This window comes from Oryza glaberrima, chromosome 6 (assembly GCF_000147395.1).
Source record: "Oryza glaberrima chromosome 6, OglaRS2, whole genome shotgun sequence".
NCBI lineage: Eukaryota > Viridiplantae > Streptophyta > Magnoliopsida > Poales > Poaceae > Oryza > Oryza glaberrima.
The window spans coordinates 13,103,180-13,130,942 of record NC_068331.1 but is presented as its reverse complement, the minus strand read 5'-3'; the positions used below and the strand labels follow the sequence as shown (position 1 = coordinate 13,130,942).

Here is a 27,763-nt window from a genome sequence, read left to right as displayed (position 1 = left end):
ACTGATGTAGTGGCTCCCACTACTTAAAAAAACTGTTTTTGCTAGCGGCCAAAATGGGTTTTCCACATATGGTTTATTTGCATGATCTGGTGCGTACGTACAGGATACTATCAAAAGAAAGCATTAAACATACGCCGTGATTTGCCATTAATCAGTCATCTAATTTGATAAGAGGCACATAATTATCTATTTAACATTTCACCTAATGTACCTGGGCCACCTTTTGCTACTTTTCTCGGAAGGTACCATTGCTTGTAGATCATTAGATTTTTATCGATATAACCTCCAAGCACCGAAGATGCGGGGGGTGGGGGGTGCTCCCACAACAAGACCAGTTGCGTTCCCGCAGCTTGCACAATCATTGACATCCACGCGATCCCGCACACTTACGCCCTTGTCTCCGTGTGATCACGCTCAGGCGATCAGAAACGAAAAGAAAGCCCCCTCGTGACCGTTTACATGAGGATAAAAACACATGTAGCTAGTTGCCTCCATTTCTTTTGGCCCACATGTGAAAGAAGAAGCCCAATATTAGGCAAAAAAAAATGTTATACATAGCAACTTTACACCTAAAAGTTTTTATATAAAAACTTGCATATATAGAAACTTTCTATGTATAAATATTTTACTATACAATTTTTATACACAAATATATAAAAAAATTGATATACAAATTTTATAAATAAAAGATTTGGTATAGAAATTCACACATAAATATTTGGCATAGAAACTTTAAGCACATAACCATTTGAATTTTATACGTAGAAATATTTGAAAACTTTATATGTAAAATTTGTTTACACCTAAATTTGGCACCTAGGATTAAAATATGAAAGATTGACAAAATTTGGAAATCTACCGGTTTCCTCCGAGTAGGCCGGTCTGACCGCCGTGTGTTGGCCGCTTCGACCACCGATTGAAGGCCGGTTAGACCGGCGGTGTGTGGCCGGTCTGACCGGCAGGTCCAAGTCCAACTGTGTTTCGTCGGGTCTCGAGGTTTCCTTGCTCGGGAAGGCATGTTTCGGGTTTCCTTTGGTTTCTACCCTGAGTTGGATGTGGAGGAGGGCCTGTAGAGGGCAAGACCAACCCCTATATAAGGGACATGGCCAGTTCATTGTAAAAGATCAATCTACAATCAATCAATCGAATCATTTTTTTCATATTGCTTTTAGTTTTCTCTTAGTTTGTCCATCTTTGTCGGTTTGCGCCGTAAACCGTCCGCCGCCGCTGCGAGAGTACGACATCTCTTTGTAGGTTTGTCCGGAAAACCTTCCGTTTTGCCCACGAGACGGGTAGTTATCTAGAAATCGGCTCCGCTAGCCGGTTTAGTTATCAAAACCCATCTAGATTTAGCTCTTTGCTAGATCGAGGTGGTTGGCGACTCTAGGATCACCGCAAGGCTTAAGGTGCTGCGATCGTGCTTGTCAACTTGTCAAAAAAGTTTCCAACACGATTTTTGGCGACTCCGCTGGGGACGAGATCCGTTCATCGTCAACTCAACTTCGACTTCGTCATGACGAAGCTGCCATCCAAGACAGAGGTGGAGCCATCCAATGTGATACCGGTCACATTGGATGATTTCGAAGGAGAAGACCGTAAAGCTATGGAGGAGTACATCAACGAACTCACACGGGAGGCGTTGATGAGAGCAAGCACTAGGACTCGTCAAGGCGTGACCATCAAGCCCGGGCCACGTCCTAAGCTCGCTCCCGACTTGGTAAGTAATGATGAGGTAACACAATCTATCCAACAACAAGTAGCATCTATGATAGATTCATCTATGATTACTTTTAAAGATAAGTTAGATGCAACTTTTGAGGGTAAATTTGATGAGTTTTTAAGGGTTAAATTCGGCCCTCTTATGGCCGATTACATGTAAAGAATAAAGCCTCTACCACCGCTAACCAACCTCTTATAGATCAAACGGGTAGTAAAACCGATGGAGCGGCGCATAAGGTCGGTCAGACTGGGACTTAGCCGTCGGTCCGACCGGCCAAACGGCCGGTCAGACCGGGTATTATCCCAGCGGTCAGACCGGCACTCAGGCCGGTCCGACCGCGCCTCTGGATGCCGGTCAGACCGGGTATTATCCCAGCGGTCAGACCGGCACTCAGGCTGGTCCGACCGCGCCTTTGGATGCCGGTCAGACCGGGCCCTGGGCTGGTCAGACCGGCGCAATTGTTCCGATACAGGGAATAGATCCAATGACTAATGCTGGTTATTTGTATCATCTTAGAACATTTGATCCTCCTGTATCTGCTGCTACAAGTAGTCCCCAAGTTCCCCCACATGTTTCTAATGCTTATAATGATGTTGCTAGGGGGTATCCTCCCGATACTAGACAAGGCCAATATAATCATATTGCGCCACAAACACAACCTATTAGGCCAACTAATCCACTGCCAAATCAACATGGGCCTAATAATATGGAGGATATAATTAGTGAGATTATTAGGAATAGATTCGGGATTGAAACTAGGAATCATGCTAGGGTTTACAAAAAGCCGTATCCTGATTATTATGATAATGTGCCGTTTCCCCATAATTATAGAGTTCCCGAATTTACCAAGTTTAGTGGTGAGGATAGTAAGACCACATGGGAGCATGTAGGTCAATTTTTGGCGCAATGTGGTGAGGCCAATAGTGATACTTTTAAATTGCGCTTGTTTTCTTTATCTTTGTCCGGTAATGCTTTTACATGGTTTACTTCTTTACCGGCAAATTCTATTCATACTTGGGCTCAATTAGAAGAAAAATTTCATGATTATTTCTATACTGGAGAAACTGAGCTTAGGTTATGTGATTTAACATCGGTTAAGCAAAAGTATAATGAGCCTGTCATTGATTATATTAAGAGATTTAGGGATGTTAGAAACCGATGTTATACCTTGAATATAACTGATAGAGATTTGGCTGGTCTTGCTTTTAATGGTTTAATTGCTCCTCTTAGAGAAAGACTAGATAGCCAACAATTTCTTGATGTTAGTCAACTTATGCAAAGGGCTCTGGCTCAGGAAAGCCGGGTTAAGGATAATAAAAAACTTGTTAGATCATATGACAAAAAGCCCAATGTTAATGTGATTGATTACCCTGAGGCTAGTGATAGTGAGGAGGAGGGTGATCATGATATATATGTTGCCGAATGGTCATGGACTAATACAAATAAGCCTTTTGTTTGTTCTAACCTAATGCCGACTCCTCGCAAAGATCGGCAAAGTGAGGTTCAACATAGTTTTGATATGGCCAAGTGTGATAAGATTTTTGATTATCTTTTGCAAGAAAAACAAATTAGATTACCTAAAGGCCATGTCATACCATCTCAAGAAGAGTTGAAACATCGAGCATATTGTAAATGGCATGATTCTCATTCTCATTCTACTAATGATTGCAATGTGTTTCGACGACAGGTTCAATCGGCCATAGATGAAGGACGATTGAAGTTCACCGATGGCTCCAAGATGAAGCTTGATCATGATCCTTTTCCGGTGAATACAATTAATTTCAATGATAAAAAGGTGTTGATTCGGCCGGAGCAAGCCGAATCTACTAAGGGAAAAGGAGTGGTCATTGGCGAACCAAGGCCTAAGATGATAGTGCCAAAGAAGCCGGAGGTTGACATTTGGAAGGAGAATAAGAGTGGAGCTTCAACTTCTAAAGCCCCTAGGAAGACCAAAGTGACTTTTGATATGCTTTTGGAGAAATATGAGAAGCAAGGTGGTGAGAAAATTCGCAACAAGGGTAAAAGACCAAGATCACCTCCTAGGGAGCGATTTGGTCATTCACCAAGACGGTCGCATTCGCCTTCATATCATCCACAAGACATGTCATGGGGTTCTTATCCAATGCCACCGCCGGGTTATCCTTATCCTTATTACATGCCATGGGGGGCAACGCCGCCAATGTTCAATCATATGCCTCCAATGCAATTCAAACAAGAGTGGGGAGGACCATGGAGGCCAATTCAGGAGCGTTTGTCTTCACCAAATAATGGCCGGTTTTTTGGTAAGAATCGAGCCAATGGAGAAAGGAGGGAAGAAAAGCGTGTTAAGGTGGAGGCAAGGACTTTGGAAGTAATTACCATCAAAGTGGGGTCTCATGATGTGCCAATACCTTCTGGAGATGAAGTTGGGGAGTCTTCAAGCAAAAACTTCGAAGCCGGTACCAGCTCATCGCAGTCGGCCGGTATGACCAGGCCTTCTGGCCGGTCTGACCACAGCCATACGGCCGGTCTGACCGGGCCATCAGGCCAGTTTGACCGCCAACCCGACGGCAGTCCAACCGATGCCTTAGGCCGGTTTGACCGTGCGCCAACTGTCGGTCTGACCGGCGCATCTGGCTGGTCTGACCGGTGGTCCATCCGGTCTGACCGGGCTCCAGCGCCGGTTTGATAGGAGGATTGTAAAGGGCGATGTGAGGGCTTCATCGTCTTCAAGCAAGGTTACTAGAGGGCATTATTTACCTCCTAGAACAGAGCCGAATCCTAGGTGGATGCCTAAGGATTTGACGGCTACTCAAAAGAGAAGGTTGCAACGTCTTCGAGCTCAAGAGATGAGAGAGAAAAAGGCCGAAGAGCAAAGAGATAAAAGGTTCAATGAGTTGCGACCACCACCAGTATGGAGGCATAAGTCCATAGAGAAGGAAAAACCGGTTGTTGTAGAGGAGAAGGAGGAACAATCGGTTGATAAAGGTGAATCATCTCCAAAAGAAGACATGGATATCAACATGGTATGTATGTTGCCTATGGAGTTTTGTGCTATGGATGAAGTCGAGGTTGCTCAATTCTCATTAGGTCCTAAAGACGCGGCTTTTGAGAAGCCCGATGAGTCAAACCGTCACATGAAGCCTCTCTATCTCAAAGGCCATGTTGATGGGAAGCCGGTCTCTAGGATGCTAGTGGATGGAGGTGCCGCCATGAACTTGATGCCGTACTCATTATTCAAGAAGTTGGGGCGTGAGGATGATGAGTTGAAGAAGACCAATATGATTCTCAACAGCTTCAATGGTGAACCAACGGAGGCAAAGGGTATCTTTTTGGCGGAGCTCACCGTGAGAAACAAGACGCTACCAACCGCTTTCTTCATCGTCGATGTGCAAGGTAACTACAATGTTATTTTGGGTCGTTGTTGGATTCATGCCAATTGTTGTGTGCCTTCTACCTTGCATCAATGTATAATTCAATGGGACGGCGATGATGTTGAAATTGTTCAAGCGGATACATCGGCCGAGGTTGCAATGGCCGATGCTACTTTTGAGTGGCGTCATGGGAATATCCAATGCTTATCGGGGAGGGATCTTTCTAGCTATGATTTTATTAGTATTTCCGATGGCAAATTTGTACCTATCTCTGTAAAGCCGGCTAGTGTAGCATGGCTAAGCCATATAAATTTGTATAATGAGTAAAGAGGCTAATTTAGAGTGGTTACAAAAGAGGGTGCAAGAATATCGGTCTACAAAGAATGATATTGATGAAACCGTTGAAGATTTTGATGAAGTAGAGAAGCTTGGGAAAGGGTTTACATCGGCCGATCCTTTGGAGGAAGTAGATATAGGTGATGGAACTAAACCAAGGCCGACTTTTGTAAACAAAAATATGAAAGCCAATTATAAGGTTAAAATAATCGAGCTACTTAAAGAGTATGTTGATTGCTTTGCATGGGAATATCATGAGATGCCGGGTCTTAGCTGTGAGCTCGTTGAGCATCGATTTCCAATTAAACCGGGTTTTAGGCCTTATAAGCAACCACCTCGTCGTTTTAATCCTTTGCTATATGACCGGGTCAAAGAGGAGATTGATCGGTTGTTGAAGGCAGGGTTTATTTGGCCATGTCGTTATGCGCAGTGGGTTTCTAGCATAGTCTCGGTGGAGAAGAAGGGGAGTGGTAAGATTAGAGTTTGCATAGATTTTAGAGATTTAAATAAAGCTACTCCCAAAGATGAGTATCCTATGCCTATAGCCGACATGATGATTAATGATGCCTCGGGTCATAAGGTGATTAGCTTTCTAGATGGTAATGCCAGCTACAATCAAATCTTCATGGCGGAAAAGGATATGTACAAGACGGCTTTTAGGTGCCCGGGATTTGTTGGTTTATTTGAGTGGGTTGTCATGACTTTTGGGTTGAAGAATGCCGGTGCAACATATCAAAGGGCAATGAATTTGATCTTTCATGATTTGTTAGGTATTATCCTAGAGATCTATATTGATGATATTGTTGTCAAATCGAATGGTATGGAAGGACACATAGCCGATTTGAGGTTAGCTTTTGAGAGGATGCGCCGGTATGGTTTGAAGATGAACCTACTTAAATGTGCTTTTGATGTGTCGGCGGGGAAGTTCTTAGGATTCATGGTGCATGAGAGAGGAGTTGAGATTGATCCTAAGAAGATAGAGAAGATTCGTGATTTCAAAGCGCCGACATGCAAGATGGAGGTCCAAAAGTTGCTAGGTAAAGTGAATTATTTGAGAAGGTTTATTTCTAACCTAGCGGGTAAAATCGATGCTTTTGTTCCTATACTTCGCTTGAAAAAAGAAGCCGATTTTACTTGGGGGGCAAAACAACAAGAGGCATTTGAAGAGTTGAAGAGATATTTATCTACTCCACCTGTTGTGCGAGCGCCTAAAGCCAGAAAGCCTTTTCGGTTATATATTGCCTTCGAAGACAAAGTTATTGGTGCCGTTTTGACGCAAGAGGAAGATGGCAAGGAATATATCATTACATATTTGAGTCGCCGTCTTTTAGATGCCGAAACGAGGTATGTTTTTTATAGAGAGACTTTGTCTATGCTTATACTATGCTTGTACCAAATTGAGGCATTATTTGTTATCTAGTACATGCATAGTTACTTGTCAAGCTGATGTTATTAAACACATGTTGCAAAGGCCAATTCTAAGTGGAGAATTGGCAAGTGGGCATATGCTTTGATAAAATATGATTTGGCTTATGAACCATTAAAATCTATGAAAGGCCAAATTGTATGTGATTTTATAGTAGACCATCATATAGATATTGCTTATGAGGGAGAGGTTTGCTTAGTTGAAGTTATACCTTGGAAGATTTATTTTGATGGTTCTTCTTGCAAAGAAGGTCAAGGCATAGGGGTAGTTTTGTTTTCACCTAATGGCATGTGTTATGAAGCATCGGTTCGTTTAGAGTATTATTGTACAAATAATCAAGCCGAATACAATGCTTTATTATTCAGCTTACAAGTTATGGAGATGGTTGGAGCTAAATACGTGGAGGCTTTTGGTGATTCGGAATTGGTGGTGCAACAAATCGCCGGAGTCTACAATTGCTTGGACGGATCACTAAATAGGTACCTCGATTCATGTTTAGATATTATTGCCAATTTTGATAATTTTGCTATTAGACATATTGCTAGGCATGATAATTCTAGAGCAAATGACTTGGCACAACAAGCATCTGGCTATAATGTGAAGAAGGGATTATTTCTGATATTAGAAGAGCTGGTGCTTGATTTTAAATCTTTGTGCGAAATTGGCAAAACTGGAAACCAGAGGCGGTCTGACCGGCATTGCACGGCCGGTCTGACCAGTGACCAGGGGTGGTCTGACCGGCCGCATGCCGCCGGTCTGACCGGCTACCCCGAGCGGTCTGACCGGCTTTGCGTGGCCGGTCTGACCGGTTCTGGGCAGAGCGTTGGGGGGTACGTTTCAATCAATTTAGAGGCCGAATTAAGTGTGAATTCGGACATTTGTGCCCAGGGAGCAGAAGAAGATTGGAGAATTCCTTTGATTCGATATTTGAAAGATCCTACACTTAAGGTTGATCGGAAAATTCGGTGGCAAGCATTCAAATATACATTGCTTGATGGAGATTTAAGCATTCAAATATACATTACTTGATGGAGATTTGTATCGCCAAAATATAGATGGTGTCTTGTTGAAGTGCTTAGATGAAGATCAATCTAAAGTGGCTATGGGAGAGGTACATGATGGAATTTGTGGAACTCATCAATCGGCCCACAAGATGAATTGGTTGCTTAGGAGAGCGGGGTTCTATTGGCCGAAGATGATTGATGATTGCTTCAAATATTATAGGGGATGTGAAGCTTGTCAACGGTTCGGCAATGTTTAATTGGCGCCCGCCACCGTGTTGAACCCCATAATCAAACCATGGCTGTTCCGGGGATGGGCTTTGGATTTCATTGGTCAAATTTATCCTTCGTCATCAAAGAGGCATAGGTTCGTGCTAGTTGCTACGGATTACTTCACCAAGTGGGCCGAAGCCGTGCCTTTGAAGAATATGACTCATACGGAGGTAATTGACTTTATTTTGAAGCATATTATTCATAGATTCGGTATTCCGCAAACATTAACTATGGACCAAGGTGCTTCTTTTATGTCTAAGGAAGTGAAGAGTTTTACCGAATCTTACGGTATTAAATTGTTGAGTTCTTCTCCTTACTACGCTCAGGCTAATGGACAAGCCGAATCGAGTAATAAGATATTGTTGAAGTTAGTGAAAAAGAAGATTGAGGAACACCCAAAGAGGTGGCATGAGGTGCTTTCCGAAGTATTGTGGGCGCATAGGATTTCTAAACATGGTGCCACTAAAGTCACTCCTTTTGAGTTGGTTTATGGTCAAGAAGCCATTTTACCGGTGGAGATAAATCTTGGTTCTCTTCGTTATATCAAGCAAGATGATTTGTCAAGTGAAGATTACAAGATGTTGATGGGAGACAATCTTGATGAAGTCATCGACTAGCGCTTGAAGGCATTGGAAGAAATAGAGAAAGAGAAGAAGAAGGTGGCCAAGGCGTACAACAAAAGGGTGAAAGCAAAGTTGTTTTAAGTTGGAGACTTGGTTTGGAAGACAATTTTGCCTTTGGGTACTCGATCCAAGGAGTTCAGTAAGTGTTCTCCTAGTTGGGAGGGTCCTTATCGAGTATGCGGCATTGTTCGAGGGAACACATATTTTTTGGAGACACTTCAAGGGGAGCGTTTTCAGCGAGCAATCAACGGGAAATACTTGAAGAAATACTTCCCGAGCGTTTGGCAAGACGCTTAGGAGGTACTATGGCCGGTAATTGGATTATCGTCCTAAGACCAAAACATGTTCTGTGCTTTTAGATTCACGTTGTTCATAAAAAAGGCAGGGGGGGCATGTGTTTACACCCAAATTTGGCACCTAGGATTAAAATAGGAAAGATTGCCAAAATTTGGAAATCTACCGGTTTCCTCCGAGAAGGCCGGTCTGACCGCCGTGTGTTGGCCGGTCCGACCGCCGGTTGAAGGCCGGTCAGATCGGCGGTGTATGGCCGGTCTGACCGGCAGGTCCGAGTCCGACTGTGTTTCGTCGGGTCTCGAGGTTTCCTTGCTCGGGAAGGCATGTTTCAGGTTTCCTTTGGTTTCTACCCCGAGTTGGATATGGAGGAGGGACTATAAAGGGCAAGACCAACCCCCTATATAAGGGACATGGCCGGTTCATTGGAAAAGATCAATCTACAATCAATCAATCGAATCGTTTTTTTCATATTGCTTTTAGTTTTCTCTTAGTTTGTCTATCTTTGTCGGTTTGCGCCGTAAACCGTCCGCCGCCGCTGCGAGAGTGCAACATCTCTTTGTAGGTTTGTCCTGAAAACCTTCCGTTTTGCCCACGAGACGGGTAGTTATCTAGAAATCGGCTCCGCTAGCCGGTTTAGTTATCAAAACCCATCTAGGTTTGGCTCTTTGCTAGATCGAGGTGGTTGGCGACTCTAGGATCACCGCAAGGCTTAAGGTGCTGCGATCGTGCTTGTCAACTTGTCAAAAAAGTTGCGAACGAAATTATTTCATATGTAAACTTTATACATAATATTTGAATTAAATAAAAAAGAAAAAAAGCACGAGCACTTGATTGGACCATGTATTCAACCTAAACTAGAATGAGCCTGGTGTATTCAGCATAAACTGGAACATGTCGAACCCACGAAGAGAAAAACATTCGTTCAGCCCATACTAAACTATCAAACATGCCCCCACAAAAAATGCCGCCAGAAAAGGAAATCATGATGGGCCGAAAAAAATCACCTGATCAAAAAAAGCAAACCCCGATATGATCGCTGCCGTGCGGGTACGCGATCGTCCGCGTGATAGCATTTTCACCGAAGAAGCTCTCCCTTCTTTTTATTGCCTAAAACCTTGAGAGAGAAAGTCATGGAGATTTTATTTAGTTATTGGTCCGATGTTATAACTTATAAGAGCATCTCCAAAGTGTCCAAAACATATGATCCCATGATCAAATTCACTCCCAATTTATCTACGCTCCAAATCGAATGTATCATTGAGACTTGAGAGCGTGATCTGCCTGCTAGTGCCGATCTCCCTCATATCATATGGGAAAGAAAGTAAAGTTAAAAAAACAAATGTAGTAGGACAAACCTATGATAACGTGGCATATTTTACGGCATGTTCAACGGTAGAACCCATATAGACTCTTAGATAATACTCCTATATGTTTTTTTAAGAGACTATGCCCTTACAAAATTGAGATAACAAATACTCTAAACCATTTAATCTAAAAAATATTTTTATTACTATTTTTCCTTGTTTACACCCTCATGCAACGAAGTTTTTATTTTATAGAGGTTATTAAGAGTTGTTGTAAGCAGTTGTAAACCACCTCTTCTCGCTTCTCTCTTCCATGTCCTTAAACGTTCCTAATTAGCAAGGCTAAGAAACCCTTATTAATGATTATTGTGCATGCCCTTAAAGTTTTTGGAAACCAAATTTAGTGGCGGTGTTGGAGGCGGGGTGAATTTGGGTCCAACCTTTTAGATGGCCCGATCCAATATATTTCCTGGAGTTAAATTCTTTGTTGTAAAAGACTGGAGTTCTTCCTGGATTATAGTAAAAAGGAGATAGAAAAGTTACAAAAGACCTAAGGAAACTACTTTCCAAAGATAAAAAGAGAGGGAACTGCTAGCGGCTAGGCATCCACAAGTTACATGCAAAGTAATCTTACAAGGAATAAATTAGTATTTTTGTTCTATGCATTGAGAGAGGAGCAAAGCAATGAATATTGTTATGGGCAACCTTAAGCTTTAAGCTAGATCATAAGAAATAAAAAAATATTTTATGACTTTGCAACACATATGTCCTCAAAATAAAGAGAAAATATCGTGTGAAAACGAGCTAAGTGTTGGAAACTTATGAAAATCATCTCTAAAAGTCTTGTAAATTCATAAAAGAAATATGTGTAGATATAAAATACATTTACACCAAATCTTAAGTCGAAACTCAACTTCATTTGAGAGAAAAAAAATTAAAAAACTTCGGATGGATAGTGTACTGTAACTATTCACCCGAATTTTTTTTTGTTACTCATAGATAAACGTTACCTTATATATTTTCATACGGTGGGAGTATTACGTATTTCCCATGAAGGCGCTATCCCCTGTGTTTACCTCTGATGGTCTCGCGACTGCGTACAAGTAGCCCGACTGCCCGAGCTTAACTAATCAAACGGCATGTCATGCGCCCTTGTTTGCAAAGCAGCAGTAGTAGACAATGTCAGGGACGCGACTACTCTCCTGCTACCTTCCTCCAAAAGACCATGCATATCTTTCGACAATAGTACATAATAGTAGTATATTTATGTGTAAACATGTAGGCAAGTTTATATCTGTAAACATATAAGTTTTGGTCGTCATGTTCCGGCACAGCTCAGCAGGTGTCGTCGTTGCCACCACGTTCTTGATCAGTTACCAACAGCAGCAGAGAGGGAGGGAGGGTCGGAGAAGGAGAGAAAGAAGAAGATGCCTTCAGACCACCACCTCTGATTCTCTGCATTATCTTCTTCTGCTTCTTCTTCAGTTCTTCCTCCAACGCCGGTGTGTCTTTTTCTTGGGCCGATGCAGCATGAGAACTGAGCTGAATTGCGCTGCTGGTCCGTCCGTGTCGCCGTCGGTGTCGCGGGTAGGGTTCTCCGTCTGATTTGCGGAGGTGGTAGCTAAGCTTCCTCTGATCTGAAGAAGAAGGTACTGTTCAGGTCTGAGCTGCAGACCTGAATTGTTCAGAATTGTTGTTTGTTTTTTTTTTTTTTTGGGGGGGGGGGGGGGAGGGGGGGGGGGGATATGTAACCTTCTTGGCGGGTATAATTTCACAAATTTGAAGTCATAATTTCTGCTTTCAAAATATCTATTATGTATTGGAGTTCGTTGTTGGCAAATTGCAAAAGTTTTATTGATTAGCATTGTTCTTCCATAGTTCCCTCAACAGCAAAGGAAGCTTCCATCCAATTGGTCTGGGAGAATCTTTTACTTTGGGAGACATTTTTTTAGTGAGAAGACGTGTTGTGATCGATCGAATTAGAAGATTTGTCAAGGTTGTTAGGTTTGTTTATTTGAGCTTCGTTTTTTTTTTCATTTAACCCCACCTGGATCTCCTCCCATTTTTCATAATTTGCTGAAATTTAAGCTGTTTTTTAAAGTAAAGCATTTTGGAGCTTTGCAGGGATACAGATGTTTTTCTTTTCTGGTCGAAGAGTTTATAGGAACATTTCTGTACCATCTGTAACATTGAAATGTTATGGTTCCATGATGTTGCTTTAGACCAAGAAATGTTAATGAATTAGTTACATTTGAAAGTTGACTTGAAATTCTTCAAGATCATGAAGCAATGATATATTTGTATGATGTTTTCTGAAAACTTTTTCTGTTCTAATAATTTGTGAACATTTGCAGAGTTGCAATAGTAGACACGATGAGAACTCTGCTCCAGGTGCAACCCGGCGGCAGCGGCGGCGGCAGCGTCCCTCTTCCGCCCACCCCGACGGTGACATCACCGTTGACTGGTGGCTCGCCGCCGCCTCCGGCGACCTCATCGTCCTCCACCCCTCCTCCACCTTCTTCTTCCTCATCCTCTGCTCCGCCGCCGCCTGCTCCATCGTCTGCCAGTCCGCCGCCACCTTCTCCTTCAGAGCCACCGCCGTCGCTTCCACCGCCTCCGCCGCCGGTGGTGACTTCCCCTCCGCCGCCGGTGGCGGAGCCTCCGCCTCCACCAACCGCATTGCCTCCCCCGCCGCCGTCTCCCGTACCGACGCCCTCCCCTCCGCCTCCCACAGCACCGCCCCCAGCGGACAACGCCGCGCCACCGCCGGCGCCCACGCAGGCGCCGCCGCCGCCCGCTCCCCCGCCGCGAGCACACGCCACTCCGCCTTCGTCAAGCGCGGCTCCTCCACCCGTCGCAGCGGCGCCGAGAGCGTCCCCCGCCGACGCGCCGCCGCCGCCGCCGCCACCACCACGGCATTCGGCGATGGACTCCGCGACCCCGCCACCTCCGCCGGCCCGGACGAGCGCAGCGACCACGACGCGCTCTCCGGCTGAAGCGGGCAGCGGCGCGGGCGTGCCGGCACCGCCCGTCAGCGGCGGGCTGAGCTCCGGAACCACCGCGGCCGTGGTGGTCGTGGTCGTGGTCGCCTTCCTGGGCCTCGCCGGCATGTTCGCCTGTCTGTCGCAGCGGCGGAGGCGGAGGCAAGCCGAGCGGTACTACCCGGGCTTCGCGGTGCCGTCGTACACGCCGCAGCACATGTCCGGCGAGGCCCCGTTCCTGCGGCCGCCGTCGGCGTCGGGGTCGATGAACTTCAGCACGGGCCAGAGCCAGGGCGTGTCGCCGATGATGTCATCCGGGCAGGCGTACGGACAGTCGACGTCGTACGGGCAGCAGCAGCGGTTGACGTCGGCGAACTACAGCACGGGGAGCCAGGGGGGCGGGGCGGCGAGGAGCGTGGCGGCGTCGGGCGAGCTGAGCGTGGGGAACACCAAGGCGTTCACGTTCGACGAGCTGTACGACATCACGGCGGGGTTCGCGCGCGACAAGCTCCTCGGGGAGGGCGGGTTCGGGTGCGTGTTCAAGGGGACGCTCGCGGACGGCAAGGCGGTGGCGGTGAAGCAGCTCAAGGGCGGCGGCGGGCAGGGGGAGCGGGAGTTCCAGGCGGAGGTGGAGATCATCAGCCGCGTCCACCACCGCCACCTCGTCTCCCTCGTCGGCTACTGCATCGCCGAGGACCACCGCCTCCTCGTCTACGACTTCGTCTCCAACGACACGCTGCACCACCACCTCCATGGTAATCAAACTGTTCGACCAGCTCCTTCGTGTAGTGTACAGCTCGCTTGCTTACGCACCAGCGGCGCTTGCAGGGAGGGGAAGGCCGGTGATGGACTGGCCAACGAGGGTCAAGATCGCCGCCGGCTCAGCACGCGGATTGGCCTACCTGCATGAGGATTGTAAGAAGGATTCAGTTGGGTTATGTCAGTGTTTTGTTCTCTCGGAAATCCTGATGTTAATAATTATATTTGCTTTCTCTTGGAACTTTGTTTTGTTACTATAGGTCATCCAAGAATCATCCACAGGGACATAAAGTCATCAAACATCCTTCTCGATGAGCACTTTGAAGCTCAGGTGTTCTTCTAACTGCAACATTTTTCTCAACATTTAGCTACTGATGTGAAATGTGCTATATATATGTTTCAGTTATACTGATGGAGCTTGACTGCTGTGTGTGTGTTTATGCCCAGGTGGCAGACTTTGGGCTTGCCAGGCTGGCGGAGAACGACGTCACCCACGTCTCGACGCGTGTGATGGGCACATTTGGGTAATGTATTCCTGCCTGTAGGCTGTAGGAGTTTGCCACAATCACGTGGTTAATGCAAGGCGCTAGTGTTGATTCTGCATTTCTGCTGAATTATGTACAGGTACTTGGCTCCAGAGTATGCATCCACAGGAAAGCTTACCGAGAAATCGGACGTTTTCTCCTTCGGCGTCGTTCTTCTGGAGCTCATCACGGGCCGGAAGCCTGTCGACTCGTCCCGTCCCCTCGGCGATGAGAGCCTCGTGGAGTGGGTAAGCTCCAGCACCTAATATCACCACTGCGTGCGAATCTCTTAAAACATAATTCCTTCGTCTCAAACTAAACCAATATAGGATATAATTTAAATAGTATAACAAATCTGAATAGGTGCTTTGGAGATATACAGTTGTACTATTAGTGATTGGTAAGATTGGTAACATGTTCTTCCTAACCATACTACTACTCTTGCAGTCGAGGCCATTGCTGAACCGTGCAATTGAGAACCAAGAATTCGACGAGCTCGTCGACCCTCGCCTCGATGGGGAGTATGATGATGTTGAGATGTTCCGCGTGATCGAGGCAGCTGCAGCGTGCATCCGGCACTCAGCTGCGCGGAGGCCAAAGATGGGACAGGTACTCATGAAAGTCCATTTTGACACTTGCAAAATCTGGCAATCGGAGATTGCACATTGCAAAATCTTGCATATTGCTCACTGCCATTGGGATGTTTCTCTGTCTCTGTTTTCAGGTCGTTAGAGTACTTGACAGTTTGACGGATGTTGACCTCAGCAATGGTGTGCAGCCGGGGAAGAGCCAGATGTTCAATGTCGCGAACACTGCCGACATCAGGCAGTTCCAAAGGATGGCATTTGGCAGCCAGGATTTCAGCTCGGAGTACAGCCAATCCAGGTCTAGCATGAGCAGCAGGAGAGACTTTTAGGCATGAAAGAATCTCCGGAACAATTTCATAGTTTCACGATTTTGTTTGTGTTGATATCTTCATTTTTCTTTGAGGGACTTTGAATTGAATTCATTGTCTTACTATTCGTTTCTTTGTTGTTTATGTTGATGAAATCGATATATACACACGATTCCGTTGGTTGATTTTATCGACTCACTGTCGATATGGATTAGGAAGGGAAAAATCCCGCTAGTTCCCTTTTCTAACAAGAAACAAACTAAGAGCAAAAAAAAATCTGTTTTTGTGTGATTGGTACAAAATAAGTTCGAATTCTAATTAGAGATGAACCTCTGAGCCTCACCAATGGGACTATAAAAGCAATAGGAGGAGAAGCAAAGCCGCAGAGCGGACACTCGACTTCTCTATGAAACATTCTAAACCCTAATCTCCCGATTGATTAGACGCCATAAGAGGTTTCGTGAGGTATCTCTTGAACTGGTCAGCAACGAGTGTCAAGATCGTTGTCGGGTCGGCAGTCAGAGGTGTGTAAGTTCAGAAGGGGAGAAATTCAGAAATTCAGAAATATTCAGAGAAAGAAGGTTCAGAAAAGGGGGGATGCATCTTTCATTTGAGTAGTCTGAAGAGCGGACGGCTAGTATGGATTCATTTAAAACTTCCCGCTTCATCTAACAGCGTGGACTTTTTTTTTTTTTGAGGAAACCGACGGTAGGAGTTCTGCCGGAATTTAATTAGAGATAGAAAATATAGTGCTTACAAGCCAGATAGAGGAAAAAAGACATCAGGGCGGCCTAAAAGCCGACTTGTGGAGATCAAGCTCCTGCTTTATGACATAGGCCACCTCACGCTCAGTTCTAGCACTATTGGCGAAAATCCTATTATTTCTCTCTAACCAAACATTCCACCACGTCGTTAAGAGAGCTCCTCTAACCGCCAACTTTTGATCCTTTGAGAGAACACAGTTGACTGCAGCCCACCACACGGGGGTTCCGGCCGTGGGATCAGCAATAACAGGTGGCAAAGCTTGCCAAGAGCGAACAAAGTTCCAAACTTCTGTGACGAAGCTGCAATCGCTAAACAAATGATTGGTGTCTTCGAATGCACATGTGCATAGACGGCAGATCCAATTACACGGCCAATGTCTGCGAAGTAAGCTTTGCGCGGTTAAGGTTTTCTGATGAAGGACAAGCCATCCAAAGAACTGAATTTTCGGCTCAGCCGGCGCCTTCCATAGCGAGGAGAAATCAATTGATGTGAAGGATCCTTCGAATTGGAAGAGATATGCACTCTTGGATAAGTAAGACCCTGATTCGTTCCAATTCTATGTGATATCATCTGTGTTATCAGAAAGATTTACATCTTGGAGCAAGCTTCCCAAGTGCACTAATTCATTTAGCTCTTCCACTGTGGTAAATTGCCTAAAGGAGCCAATCCAGTTGTTGTTTAGGAGTTCATGACGGACACTTCTCTGCTTTCTTTTGGCCAGTTTAAAACACAAAGGCGCTATGTCCTTCAGGCAATAGTGCTGAAACCAATTGTCATGCCAGAAACTGGACTTAGCTCCATTTCCAAGAGTGATGGTCGCTGCTGCTTTTGAAACAATCTTCTATCAGACTCATCACAGGGCACAGGCATCCCAGCCCAAGGCTTGCCTTCATCTTTCCAGCTGAACCATAACCAACGGAGACGGAGTGCTCTCGAGAATCTCTCTAGGTCTTGAAGGCCTAGTCCTCCTAAGTGTTTAGGTTTGCACACCGTTTGCCAATTGACTAGGCTGCTGCCCGGATTAGTCTTATCAGGGTCTTCCCCTTTCCAAAGGAACGCTCTACGGAACCGATCGATTCTTTTTATCACCCATTTTGGTGCTTGTAGAGCTGTAAGATGGTAGGTGGGCATGGCGCTCAGAACGGATTGCACCAGAGTTTTGCGTCCGGCCGAAGTAAAGAATCTCCCTTTCCAGCCCGGGATTCGCGAACCAATTTTCTCAATGAGCGGAAGGAAATCTACCTTCCTTAGTTTTCTGAAGTGGAGCGGCAAGCCAAGATAGCGGCATGGGAACTGTTTAATCAAACCTGGAAAGTTTGCAAGGAGGGAGTCAATGTCAATATCTTCACATCTTATTGGGTAAATCTCCGTTTTGCTAACATTTGTGTGAAGCCCGGAGACTTGCACGAAGAAATTCAGAAGCTGCACAAGCGCCAACAGATCACTAGCTTTGGGCTTCACAAACACGGCAACATCATCCGCATACAAGGAACATCTGAAACTATCAAATCTCCCCCCAATCGGGGACAGCAATGATGCATTTTCCGCCGCTTTCATAATTCTGTGGAAAGGTTCCATAGCAAGTATGAACAACATCGGAGAAAGCGGATCACCTTGCCGGAGCCCTCTGACATGATTGATTGCTTGTCCCGGAGAACCATTCAGTAACACTTGGGAGGTAGAAGTTGCCAGGAGATTTGAAATCCAATTTAACCACCGTGTGCCAAAACCAAAATGCCGAAGGACATCGAGAAGGTAGGGCCAGCACACAGTGTCAAAAGCTTTAGCAATGTCGACTTTGATGAAGAGACTTTGCCTTTTCGTTCTATGCAGAAATTGCACCATATTCTGCACATAAAGGAAATTGTCATGGATAGCCCTCTTGCGGATGAAAGCGCTTTGATTTGAAGAAACCATCTCATGGAGCCTAGGCGCTAGCCTGTTCGCCATTATTTTGGAGATTATCTTCGAGAAGCTATGAATCAAACTTATAGGACGGTAGTGCTCAGCTCCCATAGCATCATCTTTCTTTGGAAGGAGACATAAGAAGGCCGAGTTAAGATCATGGAGATGCGAGGTGTTTAGGTTGAAAAAGGATGTTACTGCCGCAAAAAACAGCTTGGACTTTTACCATGTACGATTCACGGTCTAAGTTTTGTCGTTGCCTACAAGCGCGACTCCTTTACTCTGCTTTTCTCTGTTTGGACTATGATTCTGGACCTGTTTTGCGTGACGTGACTAGGAGTATATAACCCGGCGCCGAGGAGAAATGAATTAAGAAAAAAAAAATATTACAAGTCTCTTGGAATAGCTTAGAATGCTAGTTTTTCCCAATCTTGCGGCGGCCACAGATTTGAGTGAGAGAGCGGGTGATCCATTTCAGACTCTAAATAACTCGGATCTGACATCGGTGCGCGGATTGGCCTACCTACATGAGGATTGTAAGATGGATTCAGTTGGGCTATGTCAGTGTTTCGTTCTATCAGAATTCCTGATGTTAATTTGTTGTTTTTCTTGGAACTTTGTCTTGTTATTCTAGGTCATCCAAGAATCATTCATAGGGATATAAAGTCCTCAAACATCTTGCTTGATGAGCATTTTGGAGCTCAGTTTTTTTTTTCTAACTGCCACTTTCTGAACATTTAGCTACTAATGTGGATGTGTTGTATGTTCAATTACTGATGGAGCTTGACTTCTGTGTTGATTGCCTAGGTGGCACACTTTGGGCTTGCCAAGCTAGCGAAGAACGATGTCACCAATGTCTCGACGCGTGTGATGGGTACATTTGGGTAATGCATTCTGTCGACGTTTGATGTCTCGACTACGGTATTTGGACAGTATGGGGATCGTTGGTGCTAGGATATACGCGAGACTGAGGTAAAAGAGATGGAGACAGGGATTTTTATACAGGTTCGGGCCCTTGAGTAGTCAGGTAATAACCCTACATCCTGTTGGCCGAAGCCGGTATTGCTCTTATTCACCATAATCACACCAGTACAATATGTGGGTAGCCTATCTAACTGTTGTCGACATGGCGGTCTGAAGGTCTGACTCGTAGTCGACAATAGGGTAGCCTTCCTCGAATCCGTGCCCGGCGAGACCAGAGATAGCACTTTCGTATCTCCTGACGGTATCCGGAGACACCGTAGGGGAATAGCCATGCCTATCCCTGAAGTCGATATCCGGCGGCGTGTCTTGGCGTATGTAGGCTTGTATGTTGTGGCTTCTGGTGGGTGTATGTTGATTGTCATGGATGTCTTCCATGGTCTCCTCTCATGGTGGTTCCCCCTCTGTCCTCCTAAGGGGGCTTGTATTTATACCCATAGGTGTCCCCTTGTCCAAGTAGAACTAGGGAAACCAATATGGATACAATCCGAGTAGTCCTTGTCGTTTCCATGTAGAACTCTGGTTGTTTTTTCTTATCCGGAACTCCCTCCTATATCCGTAGGTTGTTTCCATATAGGACATGGTATGTGGTGGGTCCTGCCGAGATTTAGTCAACTACTATTAGGTATGTGGTATCCATAACCATGACAGTAGCCCCCGACTTCAATGCAAATGAACGAATTCATATTCTCAATCACGCGCAGACTTTGGAGTAACTATTATCGAGCTCATGTGATCATTCTCGGTGAGTTTAGAGATAAAGTTAGACTTCCTTTGTCAACCTCGTGCGGGCACCTAAAGGGCTTGTCTGAGTCAATCCTCGATGTCAACCAAGGAAGTACATAGCGTACGACTAAGTCTCCCGTCTTGCCGTAATCGAGAATTTGGATTGAAGTCAAGAAATTCTATCTCGGAGGGTACACCATCTTTTCATTCTGTATTCCTTGTCGAGATCCAGCAACCGTTCTCGAGTGATCGAGAAGGCGTAGAGTCTGCGACGAAGCTTTGTCAACATTTGTTGTACTCGCCTTTAGTCGATCTTGGTGTAGAACCATAGAGACATGGAGTCTTCGTAAATGTCGAATAGAATTTTCCTGAAATCAATACTTAGAAAAGAATATCAAATAGAAATAGCCCCCGACCGAATGCCCATAGGGTGACATGTTATAATATGTATGGTAAATTGAAAATGAATTAAATTTACCGACCAATGTTTTGTGTAAGAGTGTCTTCTCAGTTCATGACTTTGGTCAGTCGTTTGAGTTGTACACTCTCCCTAGCCCCCAGCCTTGTCCTCGGAAAATCGTTCTCGGAGGAGAAGGCTCTTGGACCCTTGACCTGCCTTGGTTGAATAAGCACTGATCCTAGCCCCCAGCCACGAAGTTGGAAAAGTCAATTTCCGATTACACGGCTTGGTTAATACGTACGGCGAGAACTCTTACACGACCAGATCTTACATGGTCTTTCGTCTCTAAAGGATCCGACAAGGCCTTATCGGCTCTGGGCGTCCCCAGCCGAAGATCCCTTAGGTTCCTCGGAGGCCTTGTCAAGACGGCGTAAAGGGACAGTAGGATAGGTTTCAACGCTAGGTGTCATCGTGGTAAGGGATCTCTGGGTAAAACACTTGGCGATATTGTGTACTTGCTACCAACTTTGTTGGAGTAGAGGTAGTAGGAGAATCGCTACTCCGCTGGTCGAGGACCAGGCAGTAGTCGTAACTCGACCACTTAAAGTGGAAATAGTGGGAGAAACGCTACATCGCTGGTCGAGGACCAGGCAGTAGCCATAACTCGACCATTGAAAGTGGAAGTAGTCGGAGAAACGCTACATCGGTGGTCGAGACCGGGCAGTAGCCGTAACTCGACCACTGAAAGTGGAAGTAGTCGGAGGAAAGCTACATCGCTGGTCGAGGAATGCTACATCGCTGGTCGAGGACCGGGCAGTAGCCGTAACTCGACCACTCAAAGTGGAAGTAGTCGGAGGAACGCTACATCGCTGGTCGAGGACCGGGCAGTAGCCGTAACTCGACCACTGAAAGTGGAAGTAGTGGGAGGAGCGCTACATCGCTGGTCGAGGACCAGGCAGTAGCCGTAACTCGACCACTGAAAGTGGAAGTAGTCGGAGGAACGCTACATCGCTGGTCGAGGACCAGGCAGTAGCCGTAACTCGACCACTGAAAGTGGAGGTAGTCGGAGGAACGCTACATCGCTTGTCGAGGACCAGGCAGTAGCCGTAACTCGACCACTGAACGACCACTGAAAGTGGAGGTAGTCGGAGGAACGCTACATCGCTGGTCGAGGACCAGGCAATAGCCGTAACTCAACCACTGAAAGTGGAAGTAGTCGGAGGAACGCTACATCGCTGGTCGAGGACCAGGCAGTAGCCATAACTCGACCACTTGAAGCAAATGTACGAGAGATCACTACGATCAACTGGTTGAGGACCAGTGAGTAGGTGTCTCTCGATCACTTGGAGTCGTGGTACGAGGACCGTTACGCTGCTGTAGTCATACCTTGACCATCTGAAGTTAAGGTGCGAGAGATTGCTATGTACTGGTGCGAGAACCAGTGAGCGAGCGGAATTATCTCTCGAACACCGATGAAAGTTGCGGTGTGAGAGATTGCTGCGAATTGGTGCTAGAACCAGTGAGCGAGCAGAATTATCTCTCGAACACCGATGGAAGCTGCGGTGCGAGAGATTGCTGCGTACTGGTGCGAGAACCAGTGAGCGAGAGGAATTATCTCTCGAACACCAATGGAACCTGCGGTGTGAGAGATTGCTGCGTACTGGTGCGAGAACCAGTGAGCGAGCGGAATTATCTCTCGAACACCTATGGAAGCTGCGGTGTGAGAGATTGCTGCGTACTGGTGCGAGAACCAGTGAGCGAGCGAAATTATCTCTCAAACACCTATGGACGTTGCGGTGCGAGAGATTGCTGCGTACTGGTGCGAGAACCAGTGAGCGAGCAGAATTATCTCTCGAACGCCGATGGAAGCTGTGGTGTGAGAGATTACTGCGTACTGGTGCGAGAACCAGCGTGCGAGTAGAGTTATCTCTCGGACACCGATGGAAGTTGTGGTGCGAGAGATTACTGCGTACTGGTGCGAGAACCAGCGTGCGAGTAGAATTATCTCTCGAACACCAATGGAAGTTGCGGTGTGAGAGATTGCTGCGTATTGGTGCGAGAACCAGTGAGCGAGCAGAATTATCTCTCGAACACCGATGGAAGCTGTGGTGTGAGAGATTACTACGTACTGGTGTGAGAACCAGCGTGCGAGCAGAATTATCTCTCGAACACCAATGGAAGTTGTGGTGTGAGAGATTGCTGCGTACTGGTGCGAGAACCAGTGAGCGAGCAGAATTATCTCTCGAACACCAATGGAAGTTGTGGTGTGAGAGATTGCTGCGTACTGGTGCGAGAACTAGCGTGCGAGCAGAATTATCTCTCGAACACCAATGGAAGTTGCGGTGTGAGAGATTGCTGCGTACTGGTGCGAGAACCAGTGAGCGAGCAGAATTATCTCTCGAACACCGATGAAAAGTGCTAGAGTTGGTTTATTGCAAGTTTATCTCATGTTGCCAGCATGACTCACGTACCCAACTTATAGCATATCCGGATGTCCGTTCGCAATCATGTCAGGTGATCAAGCCGACGACGTTCGCGAGGAATTATCCATTAACAACCTTTTCTCGAGTAGTCCAGCCATGGCCGGTGCTATGAGATAGGTCGTCGGTCTTTGTTGGTAGGTTGGGTGCGATAACTCCGCATTTGTCGAGAATATTCTCGATAATGGAGTGTACTCGACCATAACCTACTCGAGTGCTCAGTTGTTCCTGAAAAATATTTTCTAGAAGGCAAGGTATATAGCAGATAATATCGAGTATGTACTCAAAAACTGCGTGGATCTTCTAGTATTATCAAGATACAACAAGCAGATGTAAATATCAGGGCATTATGTAAACCGTAAACAAGCATGATTTATATAGAAGAAAACAGAGCGAGCCCCTAGCGTTAGACCGTGGTTGGCCTAACATCGGAAGCACTCATGCAACGGGGATTGTATAAAAAACATGCTCTAGGTAAACATAATAAATTATAGATCTGACAATGTTGTATGATCTGAATAGGTACGATAAATTGCATATAAAATATTGCGTACCTTTGTAGATATATGCCAGATATATCTACGAAATTAGTAGATCAATTAAATTAATTAATCCGCTAATTACCTTAATTATCCTTGGTAACCGTTGAATTGCCTTCTGTGCATGCATATGACGGCAAACCAGTGCATGCTTGGGCACGTATTGAGTCTGCATGTGCACATGTCAGGAGCAGCAATACGTGGTGATCTTGGACAACGGTATATCCGGCCTAGTCATCCGGCCTATCACCCTGAATCCGACCAGACCACACGTGAAGTCGATCAGTGTAGTGGTCGGTTTCGGTCCCTCGAGGTGTCGGCGTGTTGTATTATTTCGGCAACATCCTCACGATCGTCGATGGTTGGAAATACCGAATAGATGCATGTTCTCCGCGACAGCGACATCTTGAAGCTTGGTCGATCTCGCCGGATCGAATAGTTGGTGACGATGATTCCAATCTCGTCGAGGGACGTACTCTGGCCGGGTTGGATCTCCTCACAGCTGAAGTCGTCGAGTAGCTTGTTGTCGGAGGATCCATCTTTTGAACCCATCTCGTCGAAATCTTGAAGCACCAAAATCCCCCTACCTGGCGCGCCACTATTGACGTTTGATGTCTCGACTACGGTATTTGGACAGTATGGGGATCGTTGGTGCTAGGATATACGCGAGACTGAGGTAAAAGAGATGGAGACAGAGATTTTTATACAGGTTCGGGCCCCTGAGTAGTCAGGTAATAACCTTACATCCTGTTGGCCGAAGCCGGTATTGCTCTTATTCTCTATAATCACACCAGTACAATATGTGGGTAGCCTATCTAACTGTTGTCAACATGGTGGTCTGAAGGTCTGACTCGTAGTCGACAACAGGGTAGCCTTCCTCCTCGAATCCGTGCCCGGTGAGACCAGAGATAGCACTTTCGTATCTCCTGACGGTATCCGGAGACACCGTAGGGGAATAGCCATGCCTATCCCTGAAATCGATATCCGGCGGCGTGTCTTGGCGTATGTAGGCTTGTATGTTGTGGCTTCTGGTGGGTGTATGTTGATTGTCATGGGTGTCTTCCATGGTCTCCTCTCATGGTGATTCCCCCTCTGTCCTCCCAAGGGGGCTTGTATTTATATCCATAGGTGTCCCTTGTCTAAGTAGAACTAGGGAAACCAATATGGATACAATCCGAGTAGTCCTTGTCGTTTCCATGTAGAACTCTGGTTGTTTTTCCTTATCCGGAACTCCCTCCTATATCCGTAGGTTGTTTCCGTATAGGACATGGTATGTGGTGGGTCCTGCCGAGATTTAGTCAACTACTATTATGTATGTGGTATCCATAACCATGACACATTCTTGCAGGAGTACTGCAACATTTAGTTTTGTCTGAGAGTGTACAGTAATTCTACATTTATGCTGAATATGTACGCACAGGTATTTGGCTCCCGAGTACGCAGGTAAGCTGGCCGAGAAATCAGACATGTTCTCTTTCGGCGTCGTTCTTATGGAGCTCATCACAGGTCGGAAGCCTGTCGACTCGTCCCGTCCCCTCGGCAATGAGAGCCTTATCGAGTGGGAAAGCTCCAACACTAGTGCCCCAAGTGACTGCAAATATCTCCTCGGAGATGCACAATTGTACTGTGTGATGTTGGTGTTTGGTGATATGTTCTTCCTGACCATACTCATACTCACACTAAAGATTTGTGTATTCAAACAATTTATAATACAACATATTCATTAGCACATAATTTGAAAGAAAACCCCTAACATAGATAAGCTGCATTAACATTAATTCAAAAAATTTATGTGCAGCTTAAAACAATAACCAAGAGAAACTTTCAACAAAAATTCGAGTTTTTTTTTTGCTCATTTTGAATATTGATAACATAATAACATACATATCTTAGATTGTTTGATTATATCCTTGTCATGATTATTGTTTCCAAGGATTCAACACCCATTATTTTTCTCACCACTAATACATCATTGTTATTATTACTGTTTCAAAAAATATGGTACCTATTTTCACCTTTCTTAAAGGTAAATACAAGCAAATTTGTAATCGCGCTTGTGGCATTTATATTGCATTTGTGGAATGAAAATCCAACAGGTATAGATGTAAGCATAAGTCATTCAAACTAGCACTAGTTTCAATATTGTATATTTACTTAGTTCAAGTATAAGAATTTAAGTGGCATGCATCATATCACTTAAAAGTAAGAGTGACAGCCCTGTCCCCTTTGTATTCCTCCACGTTCAGGTATGATATAAGAGTGCGTAAATGCTGTAACCACGCTGGCAAACCAATAGGGAGTGGTCTCTCGGTAGTACCTAGGTGCCTAGAACTAAGTCCTATGTTGTAAGCATGTATATGTGTTAAGTGTATACTAGACATGATTAGTATAGAAGTACAGTTGTATCGTAATCTCTAATGTTCTTATCCACTATGCTTGCGGATTTATCGTTTCCTCCTCTCCATCTCCTTCTCCTCTGTTGCTCTGCACGCCATCGAATTCTTGACCGATATTGTTGGTGGCGACGAGATTCCCCTCCACACTTTCTTCACCGGCTCCCACGTCAATGTATGCACAGATCTGAAGCAAAAAAAAAAAAGAGAAGTAAATCGGACAATGACGTTGGACGCATGGAGAAGGGTGGAGGTGTGAGCTAGCCGGCGAAGAACTGCTCCTCTGCCACCTCGCCCTCCACCACTTTGTCACCACCTCTCCCTCAATGTCGTTTGCCGCTGTGGGGGATCATGTAGCTCCTGGAGGTGGCGGAGAGGAAGACATGTTAGGCGGGTCCCACTCTTTTTTTTAAGCTAACTGGACCGCCACATGTGCACCATGTATGATCCAAATCCGCTTTGAGTCAAGCTAGGGGATTTATTCATCCGGTTTAGAAAGTTTAGGGTATGAAATGTTTGGTTTTGTGCTTTTTTTTGGGAGGGGGGGTTGGGGGTAAACCGGACTGACGCAATAGTTAATGGGGTAATTCGTGTTTTTAACTTAATTATTTAGCCGGTCGACCTATGTATATTTAAAGTAGTTGTAATCTGAATTTTAATTCTTGTATGTGCCTTATTTCCTGTTTACCGTTGCTTTATATGAAAGTGTGAGATTAGTCCTTATGCTGGGAACTAGTCTAACACGAGTATGAATTTCGAGCAATTGAGATGTTGTAGAGCATTAGCAATTTGAGTTAAGTCTCCTGGGATGTGTAACACATTTGGTTGTCGCATTCGGGTGGTTTGATGGGTACATCTCAGGCTGAAGTTGACTAGCACGCTGAGTATGAACAATATATCCTTTGCTTATTATTCGGCATTGCGGATTTTATATTGAATAGTGTCAATTTGTACCATAGACACATTGAGATATGAGTGGCTATTTATGTGTTTATGGATTCCACTAATCCAAAATTATGTGGTGATCACAAATGACACTGGACAGTATAATTTTTGAGTGCTCTATAAACATCATGTGCGTAACAAATGGAATACATTATAGCTTTATGAATTTGGACAACAGTCTATCTAGATTCGTATTAGTAGAATATGTCTAATCCAATCATAGGTATTAGTAGAATATGTCTAATCCGATCATAGGTTACTATAGTTTATATCTTTTTCTTTGAAATTCCTATAGAATAGATAATTCTAGAGAAAATTTGAAACAAAGTTAGCAAGAGCACTAACTTCTTGAAACTTTTCTTTCAATATATCTCTTATCCGATTCGTATGGTTTTTTTTCTACTGTCTAATTTCTATATTTTTTCCTGTATGTTATAGTCTTGTGTTTTACTCGGGGAGCGATACGTCCGATGCAAGACAAAAAAATCGGATGCTCTTCACGATGGGGTGCATGTTGCTCTGACTGTACTTTGACACTTCTTTTTTACCATCTGCATCCACCGTTGATTAAAGTAGTACCATATATTTTCTCTCTCATGCATGTATATAACAATCTTGTAAAACTTTAAACCATTTTTTCTCCTAATTTATTTATCCAATCTACGATTCAATTATACCATTATATTCGTTGTAATTAAATCTCTACAACAGGATCTCACATGACTATATTTTGATAAAGAATAATTACATTCCTAATTGAAACATTTTTTTTATCATGCATGAAACATTAAGTTGGAGCAACTGAACCATTACAAAATACTTGCTAAAACATTGTAGAACACTGTACAACAACTATAAATCAATTAGTGAGATATCAGAAAATATTTATTAAAACACCATGTACAACTAAAAAAAAAACCAAAATCTTAAAAATGTACAACATAGTAGTAGAATTCCAATTGAAACATTCGCTTCTTCCATGTGAAACATTTTATTTATTATTAAACATGAAACATCAAGTCATTAACTACTGGAAACATAAAAAGAGAATGACTGAAAATGTACAACATAGTAGAATTCCAATTGAAACATTCGCTTCTTGCATGTGAAACATTTTATTTATTATACATGAAACATCAA

General features: G+C 44.8%; 2 protein-coding genes across 2 annotated transcripts; both read left to right on the top strand.

Annotated features, from left to right (window-relative positions):
• Positions 1-13,334: 13,334 nt before the first annotated feature.
• On the top strand, positions 13,335-15,781 carry LOC127777196 (proline-rich receptor-like protein kinase PERK8). The gene is made up of 7 exons (XM_052303741.1): positions 13,335-14,066; positions 14,140-14,226; positions 14,331-14,401; positions 14,518-14,594; positions 14,695-14,842; positions 15,042-15,203; positions 15,319-15,781. The coding sequence occupies exons 1-7, from the start codon at positions 13,439-13,441 to the stop codon at positions 15,508-15,510; spliced, it is 1,365 nt and encodes a 454-aa protein (XP_052159701.1). The 5' UTR covers positions 13,335-13,438; the 3' UTR covers positions 15,511-15,781.
• A 2,790-nt stretch (positions 15,782-18,571) lies between these two features.
• On the top strand, positions 18,572-25,096 carry LOC127776916 (proline-rich receptor-like protein kinase PERK9). The gene is made up of 5 exons (XM_052303479.1): positions 18,572-18,695; positions 18,794-18,862; positions 18,965-19,043; positions 24,706-24,906; positions 25,084-25,096. Exons 1-5 carry the CDS (start codon positions 18,572-18,574, stop codon positions 25,094-25,096), a joined length of 486 nt encoding a protein of 161 aa, XP_052159439.1.
• Positions 25,097-27,763: the final 2,667 nt, after the last annotated feature.

Bases quoted from the DNA above. Each gene is read 5' to 3' on its own strand.
- LOC127777196 (XM_052303741.1), top strand. From the start codon at position 13,439: ATGTTCGCCTGTCTGTCGCAGCGGCGGAGGCGGAGGCAAGCCGAGCGG. The intron at 14,067-14,139 runs GTAATCAAACTG...CGGCGCTTGCAG, and splicing joins GCTGCACCACCACCTCCATG to GGAGGGGAAGGCCGGTGATG. The intron at 14,402-14,517 runs GTGTTCTTCTAA...GTTTATGCCCAG, and splicing joins ATGAGCACTTTGAAGCTCAG to GTGGCAGACTTTGGGCTTGC.
- LOC127776916 (XM_052303479.1), top strand. From the start codon at position 18,572: ATGCTAGTTTTTCCCAATCTTGCGGCGGCCACAGATTTGAGTGAGAGA. The intron at 18,863-18,964 runs AGTTTTTTTTTT...TGTTGATTGCCT, and splicing joins TGATGAGCATTTTGGAGCTC to AGGTGGCACACTTTGGGCTT. The intron at 19,044-24,705 runs GTAATGCATTCT...ATGTACGCACAG, and splicing joins CGTGTGATGGGTACATTTGG to GTATTTGGCTCCCGAGTACG.